The sequence below is a fragment of the Oncorhynchus gorbuscha genome, linkage group LG15 (assembly GCF_021184085.1).
Source record: "Oncorhynchus gorbuscha isolate QuinsamMale2020 ecotype Even-year linkage group LG15, OgorEven_v1.0, whole genome shotgun sequence".
Lineage (NCBI taxonomy): Eukaryota > Metazoa > Chordata > Actinopteri > Salmoniformes > Salmonidae > Oncorhynchus > Oncorhynchus gorbuscha.
In genome coordinates this window covers 34,182,625-34,205,531 of record NC_060187.1, presented here as the reverse complement: position 1 = coordinate 34,205,531, position 22,907 = coordinate 34,182,625, and the positions used below count along the sequence as shown (strand labels likewise).

The window sequence follows — 22,907 nt, the reverse complement described above, 5'->3', positions numbered from 1 at the left end:
CTGAAATTAGAGAAGGACACACATGGCCATCAACACCTACTTACAGTCATATCAAGATACTTCCACATCTACATAATTACATGTTTGAACAAACAGTATGCTCATACATTGCAGTGTTCACAAGAGATCTCTACATATGGCTCTGGTTCACTGTGATTGTTGTACACAACAACTGTTGTTGTGTACAAGATCTCCTGAATCTTGCTCGTCTTCCCTCCCTTGGCTAGTCTACTGCTGGCTACTGTAGAGTTGCTGTGTAGAGCCCGGCCACTCTTCTCCCCAGCAGCTGACAATTAGGCTACTGGAGGAGTCCTCAGACTCACACTGCTGGTTTTGCCCCTCACAGCGTGAGAGAGAGTGTGAGGAGGTGGATCAGAAAGAGAGACTAATATAAAAGCCGGAATATTGACCAATCAGATCACAGCTGTGACTTAGGGAGAGGAAAAGTAGATGAGAGAACGCCCAGGCTGCTAAGGCATGGTCAGACCCCTGTGTGTACAGTATTTTTGTATATATTTTTTTATTAGGCAAGCCAGTTAAGAACAAATTCTTATTTACAATTATGGCTTAGGAACAGTGGACTACCTGCCTTTTTCAGGGGCAGAACAGATTTTTTTACCTTGTCAGCTCGGGGATTCAATCTTGCAGCCCTTCAGTTACAAGTCCAACGCTCTAACCACTAGGCCACCTGCCACCCCGTGGGAAACTGCTACCAGAAAGGCATATGTTAAATTGGTCAACCAACCCAATCATCTGTCACCTCTTGATTCACTGGTCGAATGGTCAAAACACTTCTGAAGATTAGAGCACCACAGTGATTGTTGGGCCTTTGTGAGTACAAGTCTTGAGAAGCATGCAGCCACTATAGGGAAATATGTGCATAGAAACATTAATGGCAAAAAACTCAGATAAAATCTATTATCGTTACAAAATATTGACTCAAACACAGAGATAGAAACAGTGCACAACAAAACCAAAATTCCCTGGCAGGGATCCCAGTGCCAGATGAAAGGTAAATGTAGGGAAAACTATTTTAGTGGAGGAGAGATAGAGACCAGTATGTGTGAATGTGAGTGAGCAGGATGAGATTGTGTATGAGGTTGGTTGAAGGAGGTGATTGAGTGGTGTAATTTCTGCTCCCATGATGTGCTCTGTCATGTTAATGGTATTGTTGCAACACGTGCACATCAAAAACACATGGGCTAAATGGCAGCTGCATGATGTGTAATAACCATCAGTAGGGAATCGTTTCAGCTAAATACAGAGCCACACATAGATACATACTACATACTTTATCTCTGACTAAATGTAATGCACATTATGTATTTGTCCACATTACAGATGACTAGTAAAACAGGGGGCATTACATTATGTATGTGTGTGTGTGTGTACATCTTGTGATTGAAATGAGCAGGTGGGACTGAAATGAGCAGGTGGGACTGGAGCAGGTGGGACTGAAATGAGTAGGTGGCATCAGTGCTATAAGGTGATTCCTCACAAAACTAGATTTTCAAGACATTTAATCCACAGAAGGGGGATTTTGAGGAAGGATTGTTGCCATGCATTTGACACTTATTTAATAATTAATTGAAGTTGGAATATTTGTGCCATTTTGGCCTTACCCAGGCTTCTTTTAAGACTCCAAAGGGCCCGTAATGGTATTTTTTGTTGTTGTTTTTGTTATTTTTTAATGAGGAATCATCCTAAAAATTTACATCTGAATTATCATTTTTGTTGATCACTATGGTTGATCCTAATATCTCTTTCACATCAGAGTGCAGTGTCTTGTTGCAGTGTCATATTACCGTTTTTGCAGGTTGTGGAAACAGTGCTACATATTGTTCAGTATATTAATGTCTGCATTGCATTCCCTGTCCTTTTAAAGGTGTCCCCTCTGGTCCCAGGAATGTCATCTCCATCGTCAACGAGACCTCTGTGATCCTGGAGTGGCACCCGCCTAGGGAGACTGGCGCCCGCGATGACGTCACCTACAACATCGTGTGCAGGAAGTGCCGTGCGGATCGGCCGTTGTGCTCCCACTGTGATGACAACGTGGAGTATGTGCCCAGGCAGCAGGGCCTGACTGAGACCAGGGTGTTCATCAGTAACCTGTGGGCCCACACCCCCTACGCCTTTGAGATACACGCTATCAATGGAGTCACCAACAAGAGCCCCTACCCTGCCCAGCACGTGTCCATCAACATCACTACCAACCAGGCTGGTCAGTGGCATTGTACAGCATCATGCTTTGTGTCTCACACCATGCTTTAAAATACATGTTAATGTACAGGCATTCACAACAAGTACATTTCAATGGTACACGTTTCAAGGTAACTGCAACAAAAAGGTCTGAGGCAGTCTAATGGTCTACAGTCAAGCTTTAGCCCTATACTGTATACAATCGATTTTCTCTGTCCTTTAATAAGATGGATGCTATTGATAGCCATCTTGTATTCTTCACTGAAAGCCTTCCTCACTCATCAACAGAATGAGTCAACAGACTCAACACAGTCCTGTACATTTGCTATTGATCGGCAGCAATTAAATCCCAAGGTTACATTCCTGTGATTTTTTTTTTCATGTTCCTATTTGTCAATACGTGAAAGTGTTTCACCTGTTGCTGTTAGGTGAGTTTCTATTGAACAGCCTCCCCTGGCAACCATTATAGAGTTTTGTTCTGGAAATCAATGACTTAAGGCTTATATTTATCGTCTAATTGATGAGTTGCACAACAACTCATCAGCGCTACTGGCATTTCTTGTTTTTTAAACCGGAGACATTCTAGAACATTCTAGAACCAAAGTCGAGGCTTTTGATCTTTTGTCAAAGACTTCACTTCGGCTGTTTTGGATTTTTCATAACGTGTTAAATTTTTCAAGTATCACAGATTGGTTTATTACTTGTATGTCTCTCACAATACAGAGAACACCATTCAGGAGGTAGAATTCAATGTAAGTCATACAATGTATCTTTCTATCGCTTTCTTTTGGTATTGAAAAATCATATGGACTTGATAATTGATAATAAGTCCTTCCACTTTTAAATATGGCGTGAATCGGCCGTTTCAGAATCTATCAAACTTCTGTAGGTTGGTGTAATGAGGTGTAATACATTGTCGTGTCTTTGGCTATGCCGGATTAAGTGATATGACATGCTATTCTATAAAATAATTTATCCATAATTACTATTACCTGATTGAGCTAATCATGTAAATGTAATTAACTAGAGAGTCGGGCACCACAAAATAATATTTATAGAGCTGTTATCTTCCGAATAAACTCTTAAAGACCTAGTAATATTTTACATCCATAGCAGTCAATATCAATCGTCACCTCAATTCAGTCTCATCTGAAAGTTGTAAATTATTTTATCTGCACAAACCCTGGGTAACAAGTTGAATCAGCAATACAAAATTATTTAATTATTTATTTACTAAATACCTAACTAATCACACAGAATTACACATACACACAATTAATCATAACTTGATTACAAATTACGTCATAAAAGAAAACGTCAGATATGACAGCTTGTTACACAAAGGAAAAGGGGATGGGTTGAGTGAAAGAGCGGGAGACTGAGGAACAAATGAAAAAGCTGTGCTATCGTAAATACAGTGTCTTATGCATTCTAAATTACTGCCCATTTGGAAAAGGAAAATGCAATAAATATTTACTCTGAGCTGCGCTTCAGTAGGTTGGTGGTAGATGGAAGACCGTGTTGCCAAACCGAGTCCTCTGTCCTTTGAAGAATGTCTCTGGTGGTCAATTGGATAAGTTGTTGTAATGTCGTTGTGTGATAGACGGGATACTCTGTCTGTTCCTTCCTAACTTGCGTTTGCAGCTGCGGTTGCTAACTTAACGGCTAGGAGGTATAACTTCTGTAGTGAATAAGAGTTCAAAGTTCATACCATTCGCAACCAAAGCTCACGCTGATGTTGGCTTCGTTCTGTAGTTATTATCTGAACCATTCTGACATAGGACCGTCGTCCTCACATCATCGGAACAGGAAGTTATGTTATCATCAAGGCTTTATATAGGAAGGGAGAAAAGGGGTGTGTTTCATAGTTCACAACCTCTGTCTCTTCACGTGGGCGGGCCATTGAGTGAGCAGCCCTATCTTATAAAAACCCACATCTCACATTTTAGAAGCTAAAATCACATTTCATCCCATCACAAATAATTTCATATTCAAACATTTAAATTGAACAACAATTCCATGTGAATCTGATAACTCTGATGTGTAGACTTTCCACTGTAGAGTTTGTCATCTTATCATTTATGTGAATGTCTCAGATGACAACCGAACTGACATCATATTCATTAAGTACCACTGCATATGTTCAATTGTTCGGATTACCAGAATATAGTTCATTTCCCCCCACCTTCTGATGTTCCCCGAATCTCTATGTTAACCAAGGGTTTTGCAAATGTAACCACAGTAGGGTAGAGAGAGGAAAAGGGGGGGAAGAGGCATTTATGACTGTCATAAACCTATCCCCCAGGCCAATGTCATGACAACATGAAGGAGACATTGTTTCATTGGTAAGCCATTCTAGTACTCAGTTGTCCTGTCATACGGTATACCCATGGGTAACACCAGGCCAGCCAACGACACCTCTCCCTCCAGACATAGGGCTCGTTGTTAGGAAGACTTGAAAATGTCTTCTTGAAAAGGATTATAATCATGACTCTCTTCAGTGCTCCACTGTGAATGTTTTTGGAGGAACATCAAGATTGTATCTTACACTGCTATATTACTTTCAATTAAATGGAACTATGGTTACTGAGCTAACACCGTGTTCAGTTGCATTCAATTATAGCCATGTGTTGAACCAAACAACAGGCTATAGAGAACACCTGGAGTCTACAGTGCCTTCAGAAAGTATTCATACCCCTTGACCATTTGCACATTTTGTTATGTAACTGCCTGAATTTAAAGTGGATTAAATTGAGATATCTTGTCACTGGCCTAAACACAATAACCCATAATGTCATGGGGGAATTATGTTTTTAGAAATTTTTACAAATTAATTAAAAATGAAAAGCTGAAATGTCTTGAGTCAATAAGTATTCAACCCCTTTGTTATGGTGAAGTTAATTAAAATCAAATTGTGTTAGTCAATACAAATAGTCCAGGTAGACATTTGATAAAGTGTTCAGCAGTCTTGCGGCTTTGGGGTAGAAGCTGTTAAGGAGCCTTTTGGTCCCAGACTTGGTGCTCCAGTACCGCTTGCTGTGCGGTAGCTGAGAGAACAGTCTGACTTGAGTGGCTCTAGTCTTTGACATTGTTTAGGGCCTTCCTCTGACATCACCTGGCATAGAGGTCCTGGATGGCAGGAAGCCCTCTGTAGCGCCATGGGGTCGGATGAAGAGCAGTCGGATGCCGAGCAGTTACCATACCAAGCGGCGATGCAACCAGACAGAATGCTCTCAACAGTGCAGCTGTAGAACCTTTTGAGGATCTGAGGTCTCATACCAAATCTTTTCAGCCTCCTGAGGCTTTGTCGTGACCTCTTCAAGACTGTCTTGGTGTGTTTGGATCATGATAGGTCCTTCGTGATGTGGACACCAAGGAACTTCAAGTTCTCAATCCGCTCCACTCCAGCCCCGTAGATGTCAATGGGGGCATGCTTGGCCCGCATTTTCCTGTAGTCCACAATCAGCTCCTTTGTCTTGCTCACATTGAGGTCAGGTCTCTCTATAGGTGGTCTCATTATTTGTGATCAGGCATACCACCTTCGTGTTGTCAGCAAACTTAATGGAGTTGGAGTCATGTGTGTCCACACAGTCAGGAGGGGAGTACAGGAGGGTCAGCATGGCGGATGTGTTGTTGCCTACCCTCACCACCTGGGGGCAGCCTGTGAGGAAGTCCAAGATCCAGTTGTAGAGGGAGGTGTTCAGTCCAAGGACCCTCAGCTTAGTGATGAGCTTGGAGGGCACTATGGTGTTGAATGCTGAGCTGTAGTCAATGAACAGCATTCTCACAAAGGTGTTCCTTTTGTCCAGGTAGGAAAGGGCAGTGTGGAGGGCAATAGAGATTGTGTCACCTGTGGATCTGTTGGTGCGGTATGTGATTTGGAATGGGTCCAGGGATTCTGGGATGATGGTGTTGATGTGAGACATGACCAGCCTTTCAAAGCATTTAATGGCTAATTGACATCATTTGAGTTAATTGGCGGTGTACCTGTGGATGTTTTTCAAGGCCTACCTTCAAACTCAGTACTTCTTTGCTTGACATCATGGGAAAAGCAAAAGAAATCAGCCAATACCTCAGAAAAAAAAGTTGTAGACCTCTACAAGTCTGGTTCATCCTTGGGATGAATTTCCAAATGCCTGAATGTAACACGTTCATCTGTACAAACAATGGTACGCAAGTATAAATATATGCCATTTAGCAGACGCTTTTATCCAAAGCGACTTACAGTCATGTGTGCATACATTCTACGTATGGGTGGTCCCGGGGATCGAACCCACTACCCTGGCGTTACAAGCGCCATGCTCTACCAACTGAGCTAGAGAAGGACCACATGGGACCATGCAGCCGTCATACCGCTCCTAGAGATGAACGTACTTTGGTGCAAAAAGTGCAAATCAATTCCAGAACAACAGCAAAATGACCTTGTGAAGATGCTGGAGGTAACAGGTACAAAAGTATCTATATCCACAGTAAAATGAGTTCTATTTTGACATAACCTGAAAGGCTACTCAGCAAGGAAGAAGCCACTGCTCCAAAACCTCCATAAAAAAGCCAGACTACGGTTTGCAACTGCACATGGTGACAAAGATCGTACTTTTTGGAGAAATGTCTTCTGGTCTGATGAAACAAATATTTATGTTTGGAGGAAAAATGGGGGATGCTTGCAAGCCGAAAAACATCATCCCAACCGTGAAGCACGGGGGTGGCAGCATCATTTTGTGGAGGTGCTTTTGATGCAGAAGGGACTGAGGCATTTCACAAACTAGATGGCAGGAAAATTACGTGGATATATTGAAGCAACATCTTAAGACGTCAGCCAGGAAGTTAAAGCTTGCTCACAAATGGGTCTTCCAAATGGACAATGACCCCAAACTTACTTCCAAAGTTGTGGCAAAATGGCTTAAGGACAACAATGTCAAGGTATTGGAGTGGCCATCACAAAGCCCTGACCTCAATCCTATAGAACATTTGTGGTCAGAACTGAAAAGTGTGTGCTAGCAAGGAGGCCTACAAACCTGACTCAGTTACACCAGCTCTGTCAGGGGGAATGGGCCGAAATTCACGCAACTTATTGTGGGAAGCTTGTGGAAGGCTACCTGAAACGTTTGACCCAAGTTAAACAATTTATAGGCTATGCTACAAAATACTAATTGAGTGTATGTAAACTTCAGACCCACTGGGAATGTGATGAAAGAAATAAAAGCTGAAATAAATAATTATCTCTACTATTATTCTGACATTTCACATTCTTAAAATTAAGTGGTGCTCCTAACTGACCTAAGACAGGGAATTTTTACTAGGATTAAATGTCAGGATTTGTGAAAAACTAGTTTGAATTTATTTGGCTAAGGTGTATGTAAACTTCCGACTTCAACTGTAGGTATTACAGACTGGGTCAGGGAGAAGTTGAAAATGTCAGTAAGACACTTGCCAGCTGGTTAGAGCATGCCCTGTGTACACATCCTGGTAATCCATCTGGCCCTGTGGCCTTGTGAATGTTAACCTGTTTATAGGTTTTACTCACATCGGGTACGGAGAGCGTGATCACACAGTCGTCCGGAACAGCTAGTGCTCTCATGCACGGTTCAGTGTTGCTTGCCTCGAAGCAAGCATAGACTGCATTTAGCTTGTCTGGTATGCTCACGTTACTGGGCAGCTCACGGCTGGATTTCCCTTTGTAATCCATGATAGTTTGCAAGACCTGCCACATCCAAGAAGCATCAGTTGTTGTAGTAAGGATTCGATTTTAGTCATGTATTGATGCTTTGCCTGTTTGATGCTTTGTCAGAGTGTGAAGCTGGATTTCTTATTAGCTTCCGGATTAGTGTCCCGCTCCTTGAAAGCGGCGGCTCTAGCCTTTAACTCAGTGCGGATGTTGCCTGTAATCCATGGCTTCTGGTTGGGATATGTACAGTGCCTTGTGAAAGTATTCGGCCCCCTTGAACTTTGTGACCTTTTGCCACATTTCAGGCTTCAAACATAAAGATATAAAACTGTATTTTGGGACACAATCATGAAGTGGAACGACATTTATTGGATATTTCAAACTTTTTTAACAATTCAAAAACTGAAAAATTGGGCATGCAAAATTATTCAGCCCCCTTAAGTTAATACTTTGTAGCGCCACCTTTTGCTGCAATTACAGCTGTAAGTCGCTTGGGGTATGTCTCTATCAGTTTTGCACATCGATAGACTGACATTGTTTCCCATTCCTCCTTGCAAAACAGCTCGAGCTCAGTGAGGTTGGATGGAGAGCATTTGTGAACAGCAGTTTTCAGTTCTTTCCACAGATTCTTTCCACAGATTCTGGATTCAGGTCTGGACTTTGACTTGGCCATTCTAACGCCTCGATATGTTTATTTTTGAACCATTCCATTGTAGATTTTGCTTTATGTTTTGGATCATTGTCTTGTTGGAAGACAAATCTCCGTCCCAGTCTCAGGTCTTTTGCAGACTCCATCAGGTTTTCTTCCAGAATGATCCGGTATTTGGCTCCATCCATCTTCCCATCAATTTTAACCATCTTCCCTGTCCCTGCTGAAGAAAAGCAGGCCCAAACCATGATGCTGCCACCACCATGTTTGACAGTGGGGATGGTGTGTTCAGGGTGATGCGCTGTGTTGCTTTTACGCCAAACATAACGTATTGCATTGTTGCCAAAAAGTTCAATTTTGGTTTCATCTGACCAGAGCACATTCTTCCACATGTTGGTGTGTCTCCCAGGTGGCTTGTGGCAAACTTTAAACAACACTATTTATGGATATCTTTAAGAAATGGCTTCCATAAAGGCCAGATTTGTGCAATATACGACTGATTGTTGTCCTATGGACAGAGTCTCCCACCTCAGCTGTAGATCTCTGCAGTTCATCCGGTGTGATCATGGGCCTCTTGGCTGCTTCTCTGATCAGTCTTCTCCTTGTATGAGCTGAAAGTTTAGAGGGACGGCCAGGTCCTGGTAGATTTGCAGTGGTCTGATACTCCTTCCATTTCAATATTATCGCTTGCACAGTGCTCCTTGGGATGTTTTAAGCTTGGGAAATATTTTTGTATCCAAATCCGGCTTTAAACTTCTTCACAACAGTATTCCGGACCTGCCTGGTGTGTTCCTTGTTCTTCATGATGCTCTCTGCACTTTTAACGGACCTCTGAGACTATCACAGTGCAGGTGTATTTATACGGAGACTTGATTACACACAGGTGGATTGTATTTATCATCATTAGTCATTTAGGTCAACATTGGATCATTCAGAGATCCTCACTGAACTTCTGGAGAGAGTTTGCTGCACTGAAAGTAAAGGGGCTGAATAATTTTGCACACCCAATTTTTCAGTTTTTGATTTGTTAAAAAAGTTTGAAATATCCAATAAATGCCGTTCCACTTCATGATTGTCCCACTTGTTGTTGATTCTTCACAAAAAATACAGTTTTATATCTTTATGTTTGAAGCCTGAAATGTGGCAAAAGGTCGCAAAGTTCAAGGGGGCCGAATACTTTCGCAAGGCACTGTATGTACGATCCCGTGGGTACGACGTCGTAGAGGCACTTATTAATGAAGCCGGTGACTGATATTCTCCTCAATGCCATCAGCTGAGTCCCGGAACATATTCCAGTGTGTGCTAGCGAAGCAGTCCTGTAGCTTAGGATTCACTTCATCGGACCACTTCTGCATTGAGTGCATCACTGGTACTTCCTGTTTGAGTTTTTGCTTGTAAGCAGGAATCAGGACCATATAGTTATGGTCAGAATTGCCAAATGGAGGCCTTTGTATGCAACGCTGTGTGTGGAGTAAAGGTGATCTATAGTTTTTTCCCCCTCTAGTTGCACATGTGACATGCTGGTAAAAATGACATGAAACAGATTTCAGTTTTCCTGCATTATAGTCCCTGGCCACTAGGAGTACCGCCTCTGGATGTGCATTTTCTTGTTAACTTATGGCCTCGGGGCGGCAGGGTAGCCTAGTGGTTAGAGCGTTGGACTAGTAACCAAGAGGTTGCAAGTTCAAATCCCCCAGCTGACAAGGTACAAAATCTGTCGTTCTGCCCCTGAACAGGCAGTTAACCCACTGTTCCTAGGCCGTCATTGAAAATAAGAATTTGTTCTTAACTGACTTGCCTAGTAAAATAAAGGTAAAATATTAAAAAAATTATACAGCTCGTTGGGTGCAGCCTTAGTGCGAGGATCAATTTGTGGTGGTAAATAGACATCTACGGAGAATATAGATGAAAACGCTCTTGATAAATAGTGTGGTCTACAGCTTATCTTGAGGTACTCTATCTCAGTTGAGCAAAACCTCAAGACTTCTTTAATATTAGAGATTGTGCACCAGCTGTTGTTGACAAAGAAACATACACCACCCCTGATCTTACTGGAGGCTGCTGTTCTTTCTTGCCGATGCATGGAAAACCCAGCTATCTGTATCTTATCCACGTCCTTGTTCTGCCACTACTCAATGAAATATAGGAAATTACAGTTTTTAATGTCCCATTGATAGGATAGTCTTGAACGGAGCTCATCCAGTTTATTCCTCAGTGATTGCACGTTTGCCAGTAGAACGGACGGTAAGGGCAGACTATCCACTTGCTGATGCAGTCTCACCATGCATCTGGATCTTCGACCTCTGTAACGACGTCTCCTCTTCATACAAATGACGGAGTATTGGACCTGGTCCGGGAGGAGCAGTACTGTATATCCTTCGCGTCCAACACATTAAAGCAAAAATACTTGTCCAGTTCAAGGTGAGTAATCGCTGTTCTGATGTCCTGAAGCTCTTTTCGGTCATAAGAAACATTATGTACAAAAAAAGGAAAAAGAAAGCTCCCCAAAAACACACAAAATAGCATAATTGGTCAGGAACCTGTAAAAGAAGGAAGCTTGTACAGAATAAAAATATTCCAAAACATGCATCTTGTTTGCAACAAGGCACTAAAGTAGAACTGCTAAAAATGTGCTGAATGCAAAGTGTTATGTTTGGGGCAAATCCAACACAACATATCACTGAGTTCCACTCTTCATATTTTCAAGCATGGTGGTGGCTGCTTGTCATCGGCAAGTACTAGAGAGTTATTTAGGATAAAACTAAACAGAACAGAGCTAAGTACAGGCAGAATCCTAGAGTAAACCCTGGTTCAGTTTGCTTTCCACCAGACACTGGCAGACAAATTCACCTTTCCGCAGGAGAAAAACCTAAAATGCAAGGTCAAATATATACAAGTTGCTTACCAAGACAACATAGAATATTCCAGAGTGGCCTAGTTACAGTTTTGACTTAAATCATATTGAAAAAATATGTCAAAACTTGAAAATGGCTGTCCTACAATGGTCAACAACCAACTGACAGAATCTTTTAAAGAATAATGTGCCAACATTGTAGTATCCAGGTGTGAAAAGCTCTTAGAGACAGATGTAATCGCTGCCAAATGTGATTCTATTGACTCAGGGGTGTGAATACTTATGTAAATTAAATATTTCATTTTCAATAAATGAGCAAAAATGTAAAATATGTTTTCACTTTGTCATTATGGGGTATTATGTGTACATCGGTAAGAAAGAAAATCTATTTATCCATTTTGAATTCAGGCTGTAACACAACACAATGTACAATAAGTTAAGGGGAATGAATACTTTCTGAACATTGGCTTGTAGAAACAATATTCAAGTAGACAGATTTAATGCCTGGCCAAAATGGAACGTTCTCGTTTGATAGCTTCACATTAGAGGAAAGCGGGGGAAATGAGAACGTAAATGGCCTTTATTACCTAGTAGACTTAATAGACCCCATCATCAAGCTTGACAAGTTAAGTGCTCGACTTGACAGATGGATATAGATTAATAAAGAAATAAATAGATACACCAAATAGCCAATGCCATTGTCTTTTGTAAAAACGGCTGCAGTGGTAATGTGTAAGTAGCTTTTAATTTCACTTCAGAAAAGTGGTCAGAGCCATTGTGTTGTTGCCAGGTAATTGGGCCATTTCAGCTGTCCCTGAGGAGTTTATGTCATGGCTCTGTAGGAAAAAATCCGTCATGTTTAGAATAAAAGAAGGAGTTGAGAGGCAATGGAGGAGATGGGATTTTTAGCTAGTTACCTTAAAGCTAGAATCCTTCGTTGCTACATCCATTTTTGGATGTAAATATTTATGATATAAACACATTGATTCTTGAAGAATATAACTTATAAATGCCTCATGAGCTTAGTTCAACTGCCATACCCCATCAGAACTGAAAATATAAGCTTGTTTTACTACAAAGTGTAAATATCTTAAGTGTAAACAAACACTGTATAGCCTTTCTCCAGCCCCATCCCTTAGCTTTTTAGCGAAACAGCGGGAGGGACTGCGGGGCGAACACTTTGTTACTGTTTCAATGAAGGATTCTAGCTGAATGAGTTGGCTAGATCAGCGTTATTAAACCGGGGGTCTGTGGACCCCTAGCACTACTGCTGGGGGTCAGCAAAAAAATTAAATACTTGATAAGACAAGACGTGGATTTTGTGATGGGGGTCCCTGGGTCACCGGTTTGCCTGGGAGGGGGCAAGAAAAGTTTGGAAGACCCTTGGGCTATATTTAAAGGGTAATGGTGTGAGTGTACACCACTGTCCTTTTAACGGAGTCACAGGGGATGGGAGGTTGGTTCAAATAGTGCCCCCCGACAGTTCAGAGTAAAGGAAATCTTGGTTGAGGAGAGAGTTAGTTGTGGTTCAGTGAAGGGGCCATTAGACCTTATTCAGGCTGGAGTGACAGAGCTGACAGGAACCCTGATTGATGCACCGCTCTGTAACTCCTCTCCTCTCAGACACAGTGGTGTGTGTTCTCATGCATACCCGATTTACCACCAACCAAAGACCAGCTTACTTATTAGAACCATTCAGTTAAATGTAAAAGATGATATTACATATTCTTTTACCATTGCCTTTTACGGTTTATGCATTCTCAACTGTAGTCTGAGGAAGTCTTTAGGAGAGTGGGTCAGTGGGAGCCATGAATTCAATGAATTAAAACAGAGGTGCAGATTAAATGGCATGAAATAAATCAGCTAATGTGGGCAACATATTAACATGTACACTCCAAGGTCTGCGTACTCTTCCAGAACTGTGGCAGAGTAACTGACACTAGCGGATGATAGAAGCTCACAGAGAACAGTGCCAAACCCTCTACTCTGGCAAGACTCTGGGGCTCCACACTCAAACCCCAAACTCTTCTCATGCTGGCATGGGGGTGGTGTGTCAGGCACTGGAGCCCAGTGGAGGCTTCTCTCCAGCCCATGACAGTGTGTGCTCAGGGGAATGGTTCTTACACACACATGTAAAACATGTCTACTGTTCCATGGGTAGTAGGATATGTCTGGCCAGAAGTTGCATTAGTCCACATAAAGGGATCCATGTTAACTGGAGCCTCTCATAAAGACCAGGAAACCGTGTCAATTTGTAGAGAGATACTTGGTTCTTTGTTCCATCAGTGGGCACTTTGAGAGTATTTGGATCCATCAGACAGACTATTGAATTCCCGAGCCGGAAATTTGTCATAGCTCTTGCCGTGTCTTTGGTTATGCCGGATTAAGTGATATGACATGCTATTCTATAAAATCCTTTCTCTGTAATTAATATTACCTGATTGAGCTAATCATGTAAATGTAATTAACTAGAAAGTCGGGGCCCCATGGAATAATATTTATAGAGCTGTTATCTTCCGAATAAACTCTTAAAGACCTAGTAATATTTGACATCAATAGAAGTCAATATTAATCTCATCTGAAAGTTGTAAATTCTTGGCTAACAAGTTGAATCAGCAATACAAAATTGGGTTTAATTATTTATTTACTAAATTCCTAACTAATCACACAGAATTACATGTACACAGAATGAATCATACCTTGATTACAAATTAAGTCATAAAGGAAAACGTCCCTAGCATACGGAACAGATATGACAGCTGGTTATACAAAGAAAAGGGGGCTGGGTTTGAGTGAAAGAGCGGGAAGACTGAAGAACAAAGGGAGAAGCTATGTCTCTATCAGGCCATAGGCAGCTACTCTATCGTAAATACAGAATCTTATGCATTCTAAATTACCGCCCATTTGGAAAAGGAAAATGCAATAAATATTTACTCTGAGCTGCGCTTCGGTAGGTTGGTTGTAGATGCTGGTTGTGTTGGCCACAGATCTTCCTGTCCTCTGAAGAATGTCTCTGATGGTAAACTGGATACGTTGTAGTAACGTCGTTGTGTGGTAGACGGGATACTCTGTCTGTTCTTTCCTAGCCGATATTTGCAGCTGCTGTTGCTAACTCAACTGCTAGGAGGGTATCACTTCTGTAGTGAATAAGAGTTCTAAGTTAATACCATTCTCAACCAAAGCTCACCCTGAGCCTGGCTTCGTTCTGTAGTTATCTGAATCCTTCTGACATCGGACCGTCATCCTAATGTACCCGGAACAGGAGGTTACACTTTTGTCAAGGGCTTATATAGTGGAGGGAGAAGGGTGTGTTTCATAGTTTACAGCCCATGTCTCTTCACAGGGGCGGGCCACTGATTGAGGAGACCTCTAACCTTTGAAAACCCAAATCTCTCATTTGGAAGCTAAAATTACATTTAATCTTTTCACCAATAATTTTATATTTAAACATTTGAATTGCACAACAATTCCATGTGAATCTGATAACTATAATGTGTAGACTTTCCCAGATACATTTTAGGTCGTCCTGTCATCAGTCATAATGTCTCAGATGACAACCGAACTGACATCATATTCGTACCAACGCATATTTTCAACTGGTTCTATTACCGAAATATGGTTCCTTTCCCTCCACTTGTTTGATGTTCCCAGACTCTCTGTTTAACAAAGGCTATTCAAGAGTCCCTCTGTAGAGTCAAGAGAGAGGGAAGGGAGAAAGGAATTTATGGGGGGGGGTCATAAACCTTACCCACAGGCCAACTCTTTCACAAACTGTACTAATCGTTGAACAGCTTCAGACGCTTACTCATAGACACGGCTTGCTGCAGTAGTAAGACTGCATTTAAATTTCTCATGGAATATATTTTCCTGCCGTTTTGAATCTGTGAAGATTAAAAATCACTACATCAGCCAGTCCCACCCTCCATGTCACCAGTATTTTGCAGAGTCATAGGGGTCTGTCCTTTCTTACCACAGCTCATTCACCCATGACACCATTGGCAGCATACCACCCTGCATCCCACTGCTGGCTTGCCTCTGAAGCTTAGCAGGGTTAGTCCTGGTCAGTCTGAATGGGAGATCAGATGCTGCTGGAAGTGGTGTTGGAGGGCCTGTGGGAAGAATTCTTTCTTCTGGTCTAAAAAAATATCCCAATGCTCCAGGGCAGTGATTTGGGGACATTGCGCTTGTAGTGGGCTGTCTTTTCAGATGGGACGTTAAATGGGTATCCTGGCTCTGTGGTCACTAAAAGATCCCATGGCACTTATCACAAGAATAGGTGTGTTGACCCTGGTGTCCTGGCTAAATTTCCAATCTGACCCTCATACCATCATGGCCACCTAATCATCCCCAGCTTTCAATTGGCTCATTCATTCCCCCTCCTCTCCCATGTAACTATTCTCCAGGTCGTTGCTGTAAATTAAAATGTGTTCTCAGTCAATTTACCTGGTAGAATAAGGGTAATTAAAAAACAAATGAGATGAGACCGGGAAAGGCTTGCAGTGACTGTATTCTTTGGAACCGTATACACATGAGTATACACCTCAAGAAAATACAGAATAAAATCAAGGTACAAGTGTAGCTACAGTAGCCACTGGCAGTTAGCTATATGTAATATCTTAACACAGAAAGCCATACTCTTGTGTTTTGGTCAGTTTGTCTCCTGTGCCCTAGAAGGACATTTGGAAATTGCATCTGAACCAACATTTGGTAAATAAGAAAACAAGAAACAGATGGAAATATTGCACTAGGTGAGATAACAGGGTATCTGTCTCTGTGTGAGGGATCCCTGATGCTCCACTCTGAGTAGAGGCATTATCTAGAGCTATAAAACGTTCACCCAGAGCGAGAAAACGAGCGAGAACAAGTGAGAGAGAGGGACAGACAGAACAATGCAAACAGAAAAAAAGGCAGAGAAAGAAGGAGAAAATATTGTTTGTAGTACAACCAAAATACTTTTATTTCATGTAGCTTGAATCCAAATTGGTGAAGGAAACAGGGTCATCATCAACATTACATTAAACGTTGGCTGTAATGAGACTTTCCTAATGATGAAGTCTATCTGACAAAAAGGTAACATTGCTTCATCTGATATACTGTATGTGAAGAATCACTGTAGTTTTCCTCCAACAAGCTCTGCCTTATTCTTGTGGGAAACAGTGTTGGAATATGGAGATCCTGCTTCATCCTTTAGGTGTCCTGTGGGACATTCTTACCTTGTGGGGAATGCGGGTGTTCAGGAGATTGGAACACTGACAGTTTTACCACCCTTATCTTGCTTGTTTAAATCCTCCTCTACACGTTTCTCTCCTTGTAAATCCACACACATCTTGGAGACATAAAAAGAACAACACGCTGAGGCAAGCCTTTTGAGAGCTCTGCTAGTTTACTTCAGCCAATAAAAATTGATCGGTTACAGGAAGCCCAATATTTCAAAAATGATGATGAAGACATCAATGTCAGTGTAGTAACTTAGCATCGGCCTCACTCAGTGTCATTGTTTATGGAGATTTTGGAGTCCTTTTAAAAAAATCCAGGGCAACATCGTATTCAATCAGAAAAATAACATGCATTGTCAATAATAGCAGAAAACTATTGAATTTCACAGCTTACCAGTGGAGGTTGAGGCAGTTAACAGCAGTTGAAAGAGCAGCAACCCAGACGCATGTCTTTTTATGTGAGGAATGCGTCACCACACTTAGTAGAGGAAATGTCGGATGGCTTTTTTGTAGAGTTTTTAAATATGTAACTCAGACAGCCATAATTCTGAGCTGAGCATGAAGTCTAGTCTAGCGTGGCAGATTTACTTTCTTAGAGAACTAACAATGTTTTTTCTTCCTCTGACTTGGCTCCTAATTCACTTAGCCTAGTGCCAGCCACAGTTAGAGAGGATGGGGAACACACACACACACACACACACACACACACACACACACACACACACACACACACACACACACACACACACACACACACACACACACACACACACACACACACACACACACACACACACACACACACACACACACACACACACACACACACACACACACACACACACACACACACACACGTTTGTTTTACTCTCCTTGTGGGGACCAAACAATTGACTCCCATTTAAAATCCTATTTTCCTTAAACTAAACCTAACCCTACCTTGACCCTAAACCTCAAACCCTAATTGTAACCCTAAACCTAACCCCTAAGCCTAAAATAGCATTTTTCCTTGTGGGGACCGGCAAATGTAGTTCACTCACTCACTCACTCACTCACTCACTCACTCACTCACTCACTCACTCACTCACTCACTCACTCACTCACCACTCACTCACTCACTCACTCACTCACTCACTCACACTTGTCAAAATAATAGGGTTTGGCCTGATTCGTTCACCCCTCACCATAAACCCTGTGGGCTCCGAAAATATATAACATTTGTGTTAGGGAGATTCCATTCCACTTAGCTAGAGTTTCACTCACTTAAACATAGCTTCATATCTCATAGTCCAAAAACCAAATCCGCAAATGAAATTAAATAAAAAATGAATTGAATAGATTAAAAAGCAGGCCCTTTGAGGCAAGGAAAGCAGCACATTTGAAACAGTCTGAATGATAGGAAGTGCTGGGGGCCTGTAGACTGCTGCCTCACTGCTAGCCAGGCTCAGCGTATTGATAACGCGGTGCAAAGCTGGAGCAGCGGTGCGTGAAAGAGAGCCAGAGAGTCTCCTCTCGCTGACTGATGACTATCCCCTCCCCTCTTTTAGCCAGAGCAGCAGTGCACAGACAGCCGCTTAACATGACCAACATCTCTCCCTGCTGCTGCTACAGTAAGGATGCTCAGTCACATAGAATTTCTGGGATGTAAGACATTCATACAAACAGATACACCATTAGATGCTATGGGGGTAATATCCTACACTCCTCCCTCCATCCCTGGTCAAGGGCTTGCTGTGGTGCCCTCCACCCTCTGTGGGTTAAGATGATGGGTTGTTGGAGATGGTGGCCTGGGGGATTGTGGTGGTAGCAGAGAGAGAGAGAGAGGGAGGAAATTGAATGGGCTGAATGGGTTTAATTCATAAAACATGTTATGGGCATTTCAACTTTATTGCTGTCTGTAAGGGGAAAGGAGGGCTGCAAATAAAATGTGCTATAAAGTGAGCTCAGTTCGATGCCATAGTATTTATATTACAACAATTCTATGACCAAGGATACCTCAGTACTGCTTAACGGAATGGTATGACGTCTGTAGTGTTTCCTAAGAGATTTGAAAGCCATTCAATTAAATGAGACTCTTCAGTCAAGCATGTTTTTTCATACAGTTTCAGCACAGAAGGCCTTTATTTCATAACATTGATCAAATATGTAGGATGGTTGCAATACTAAAGAGTAAGGAAGCATCCATACAGGTGACATTGCCCCATCTGTCTGTTCCCTTAGCTCCTTCCATGGTTCCCATCATGCACCAGGTCAGCTCCACCATGAAGAGCTTCACATTGTCATGGCCACAACCTGAGCAGCCCAATGGAATCATCCTGGACTATGAACTGAGGTACTATGAAAAGGTAAGACAACATTTTAATAATTAATGTCTGTAATAAGAACTAAAATACATGAGCAGATCATTATGTCCACCAGAGGCATCTCTTTTACGTTCAATGGAAAGACACCCAGAAGGTTGTCTCTATTGGGTGAATCTTCTGGGCGGGTATTGGTCTACCAAGCTTGCTAGGAATATTAGCCTTTATGCCTTTATCATTTCAACCATGGGACTCAATATTCATGTGTTATTATACTTGACACGTTTACTCTAATTTTATTGTACCCTCTGATTTTTGAGTCATTCCCCTCGTTACCTTGGAGAGTGTGCATCCGAGAATCCATTTGCAACCTTGATAATTATCCATTAATTGCGTTTAACTGGCGTCTTCTTTGGATGAGCACAGAGCACTGGGTTGCTAGGATACTGGCGTGCTTGGACCTATTTTGTGTGAAAGGTGTCCTCTCAGTCTGGGTTTTTCGCCAACCCTGTCTGACCTGTGGCTCCTCCACACAGCCCCCCCCCCTGAGTAGAGGCAGCACACATAGCCTTTCAACTCTATATCATTAGGTAGTAAATATGCAGCTTCCCACATGCTTAGAGAGGGCTGCCCTGTGGTCTCGCTAACCTTATATCCACTCCATTGCCCTAACCTCCCTCTGTCTCTCTCAGCTTCCTCTTTCTCTCACTCTGTTTTACTCTGTTTTTTCATTGTTGTTTCCATTTCCTTTTCATTGCCTCTCTCTGCCTGCTGCACCTCTACAGTCTTCTGTCAGTATCCTTCTCTGGCTCTCGTCTTTTCCTCTCTAATATAGTATGGTCATACCGATGGAGTTCATGGATACGATGTCACTTGTGGTTTCTATTGAAAAGGCTGCGTTGACAGCACTGTACACTCATAAAGCCTGAATTTACTGTATATTATCCAACATAATGCAGTCAAATGTGCTCTTTCAGAGAGTTTGGTCAAAACCCTCTCTGTCATCTGATGACTTAGTTGTTTTCCTGGTCAATCAGTGAAAGGTTGTTATTAATAAGCACTTCATATGTCCAGTTCTGAGAGTACGAGAAGATGGAGGCTAGCTGGCCTATTTAAACAGGCTAAGTTGCGTTAAAGATATTGAGTGTTCTGTATGTCAAAGACAACTAGCAATTTTAGCATTCTTACTTTTAATGGATGGGGTTGTTTTCCTCAGTCTGTGTCTATATTTGTGTGCCTGCCCCCATCCCCCAAGCCAGGGATGGGCAACTGGGATAACCCTTTTGTAGGCCTGTGGACAATCAGCAGGAACGATGCAAAAGTAATTCTGCTTTGAAAGTTAATAAATTTGTAACCTCACTTTTGAGAAAATGGCCCTTTAATATTTTGGTACCTACTGGAGAGCTCTTCTACACCCATTCAGCATCATTCACGCTCTTTTAAACTTGAGCGTCACCCATCTCTTTAAGGATTCACATGTACTAAACAACCAAAGATTTCAAGACCAAAGTCTGTGAATTTACCAACTACCTCTATCGACAGTTGTCGCAGAGACATCATAAACATTATATTGAAATAGTTACTTGCATAGTGGAGTATTTTGTTTAGACATGTAGCTAGCTAGCTAAACAATGAACCATAATCCCAACTCATAATGTTACTACCCTGCATGAACCTGCAGGTAGCTAACCAACCAGGTTCAATGTTAGATAACTAACATTAAGCTATAACTAGCAATGCAAATGGCTCTGAGATACGAATAATATTACTACACCGATCATACACGTAACATTAGACAGCTAGCTAATGTTAGCTAGCTAGCTAACAGTACACATTCTGACAAACTAGAAACATGTAATATCTGAAAATGTTGCTAGCTAGACTCTCTTACCCGTATACATGGATGGACATTTCTCCTTCTCTGTCACGGATGCCATTGTTGCTCTTAGATTGAAGATGTAATTCGGAGCCTTCTGTGTTCTCTTGTCGACTCCGTCTGCATACTTGCAAAAAAACGCCAGAATTTTCTCCATCTCCTTAGATATCATACTCTACATGGCAGACCAATCCGAACTTATCTCTCGGCATGTCCAATCATGGCTAGTGGGAAGCAGCCTTTTCCCATGGCTAAACCAGCTAGGCCCGTAATTTAACAATTCTATTTGTATTTACAAATGACATATACGTTTGTTATTAAGGCAAATTAAAGTTCACATCCCCCCCAAAAAAACATTTTGATAAAAAAATTAAGTTTACTTTCAAATGGTGCCCTTGTGAAGTAAACTCAGCAAAAATAGAAATGTCCTCTCACTGTCAACTGCATTTATTTTCAGCAAACTTAACGTGTAAATATTTGTATGAACATAACAAGATTCAACAACTGAACCTGTTAAGTCTACCCCCTACTTTTTCGAACATTCTGGTAAAAATCGCACAACATTTCAGCGTCCTGCTACTCATGCCAGGAATATAGTATATGCATATGATTAGTATGTGTGGATAGAAAACACTCTGACGTTTCTAAAACGGGTTAAATCACGGCTGTGACTATAACATAACGTGTGTTTCATCGAAAAGCGCAAGAAAAACTGATCACCAAAATCTGGAAAATATATCAATGCGCCACTTGCATGTATTGTCTATTGGAAAGCAAATTAAATGGGGCTGAGATTGCAAGTCCTAGAGCTTCCACACGATGTCGCCAGTCTTGTAAATTCCCTGGGCTTTGTTTCTTGGTCAAACGAGTGAGAGAGAGCCCATTCCTTCCGGTCTCCGAAAGGATGTTTTGGATGAGAAATTCCGAACATGATTTCAAGAAGTGGAGCTATTGAATACACATCGCCCCGTGATCAATTTGATAGATTATTAACGTTTACTAATACCTAAAGTTGGATTACAAAAGTATTTCGAAGTGTTTTGTGAAAGTTTATCGTCAACTTTTTTAATAAAAAAAAATGACATTGCGTTTTAAAACGGTGTTTTTTCCTGGATCACACACTCTTCATAGATCGATATTTAGGGTATATATGGACCGATTTAATTGAAAAAAAGACCCAATAGTGATGTTTATGGGACATCTAGGAGTGCCAACAAAGAAGATCGTCAAAGGTAATGAATGTTTTATATTTTATTTCTGCGTTTTGTGTAGCGCCGGCTGTGCTAATTTACGTCCCCTTCAGGTATTTCAGGGTGTTGCATGCTTTTCGCCGAAAAGCATTTAAAGAATCTGACTTGTTGGCTGGATTCACAACGAGTGTAGCTTTAATTTAAACCCTGCATGTGTGTTTTAATGAACATTTGTGTTTTAACGAGTGCTATTAGCATTTAGCGTAGCTCATTTGCATTTCCAGATGGCTAGATGGGACGCATGCGTGTCGGGTCGACAAGTTCCACAGACATGTGACTAGCAGAAATTGAATAATGTGTCCCTGAACAAAGGGGAGGGGTTTGGCCACCAGCTGCATTAAGTACTGCAGTGCATCGCCTCCTCATGCACTGCACCAGATTCGCCAGTTATTGCTGTGAGATGTTACCCCACTCTTCCACCTAGGCACCTGCAAGTTCCCAGACATTTCTAGGGGGAATGGCCACCACCCTCACCCTCAGATCCAACAGGTCCCAGACGTGCTCAATGGGATTGAGATCCGGGCTCTTCGCTGGCCATGGCAGAACACTGACATTCCTGTCTTGCAGGAAATCACGTACGGAACGAGCAGTATGGCTGGTGGCATTGTCATGCTGGATGGTCATGTCAGGATGAGCCTGCAGGAAGTGTTCCACATGAGGGAGGAGGATGTCTTCCCTGTAATGCACAGCGTTGAGATTGCCTGCAATGACAACAAGCTCAGTCCGATGATGCTGTGACACACCGCCCCAGACCATGATGGACCCTTCACCTCCAAGTCAATCCCACTCCAGAGTACAGGCCTCGGTGTAACACTCATTCCTTTGATGATAAACACAAATCCGACCGTCACCCCTGGTGTGACAAAACCGCGACTCCTCAGTGAAGAGTACTTTTTGC

At 41.9% G+C, this 22,907-nt stretch overlaps 1 protein-coding gene across 1 annotated transcript in view; it reads left to right on the top strand.

Moving 5' to 3' along the window:
• The window catches only part of LOC123997472 (ephrin type-B receptor 1-B-like), a 164,248-nt gene that overhangs the window by 87,756 nt on the left and 53,585 nt on the right, over positions 1-22,907 (top strand). Inside the window, exons 4-5 of the mRNA XM_046301748.1 lie at positions 1,886-2,221; positions 18,804-18,928. Coding sequence (XP_046157704.1) covers positions 1,886-2,221; positions 18,804-18,928 — 461 coding nt within the window. The remainder of the gene's footprint in view (positions 1-1,885; positions 2,222-18,803; positions 18,929-22,907) is intronic.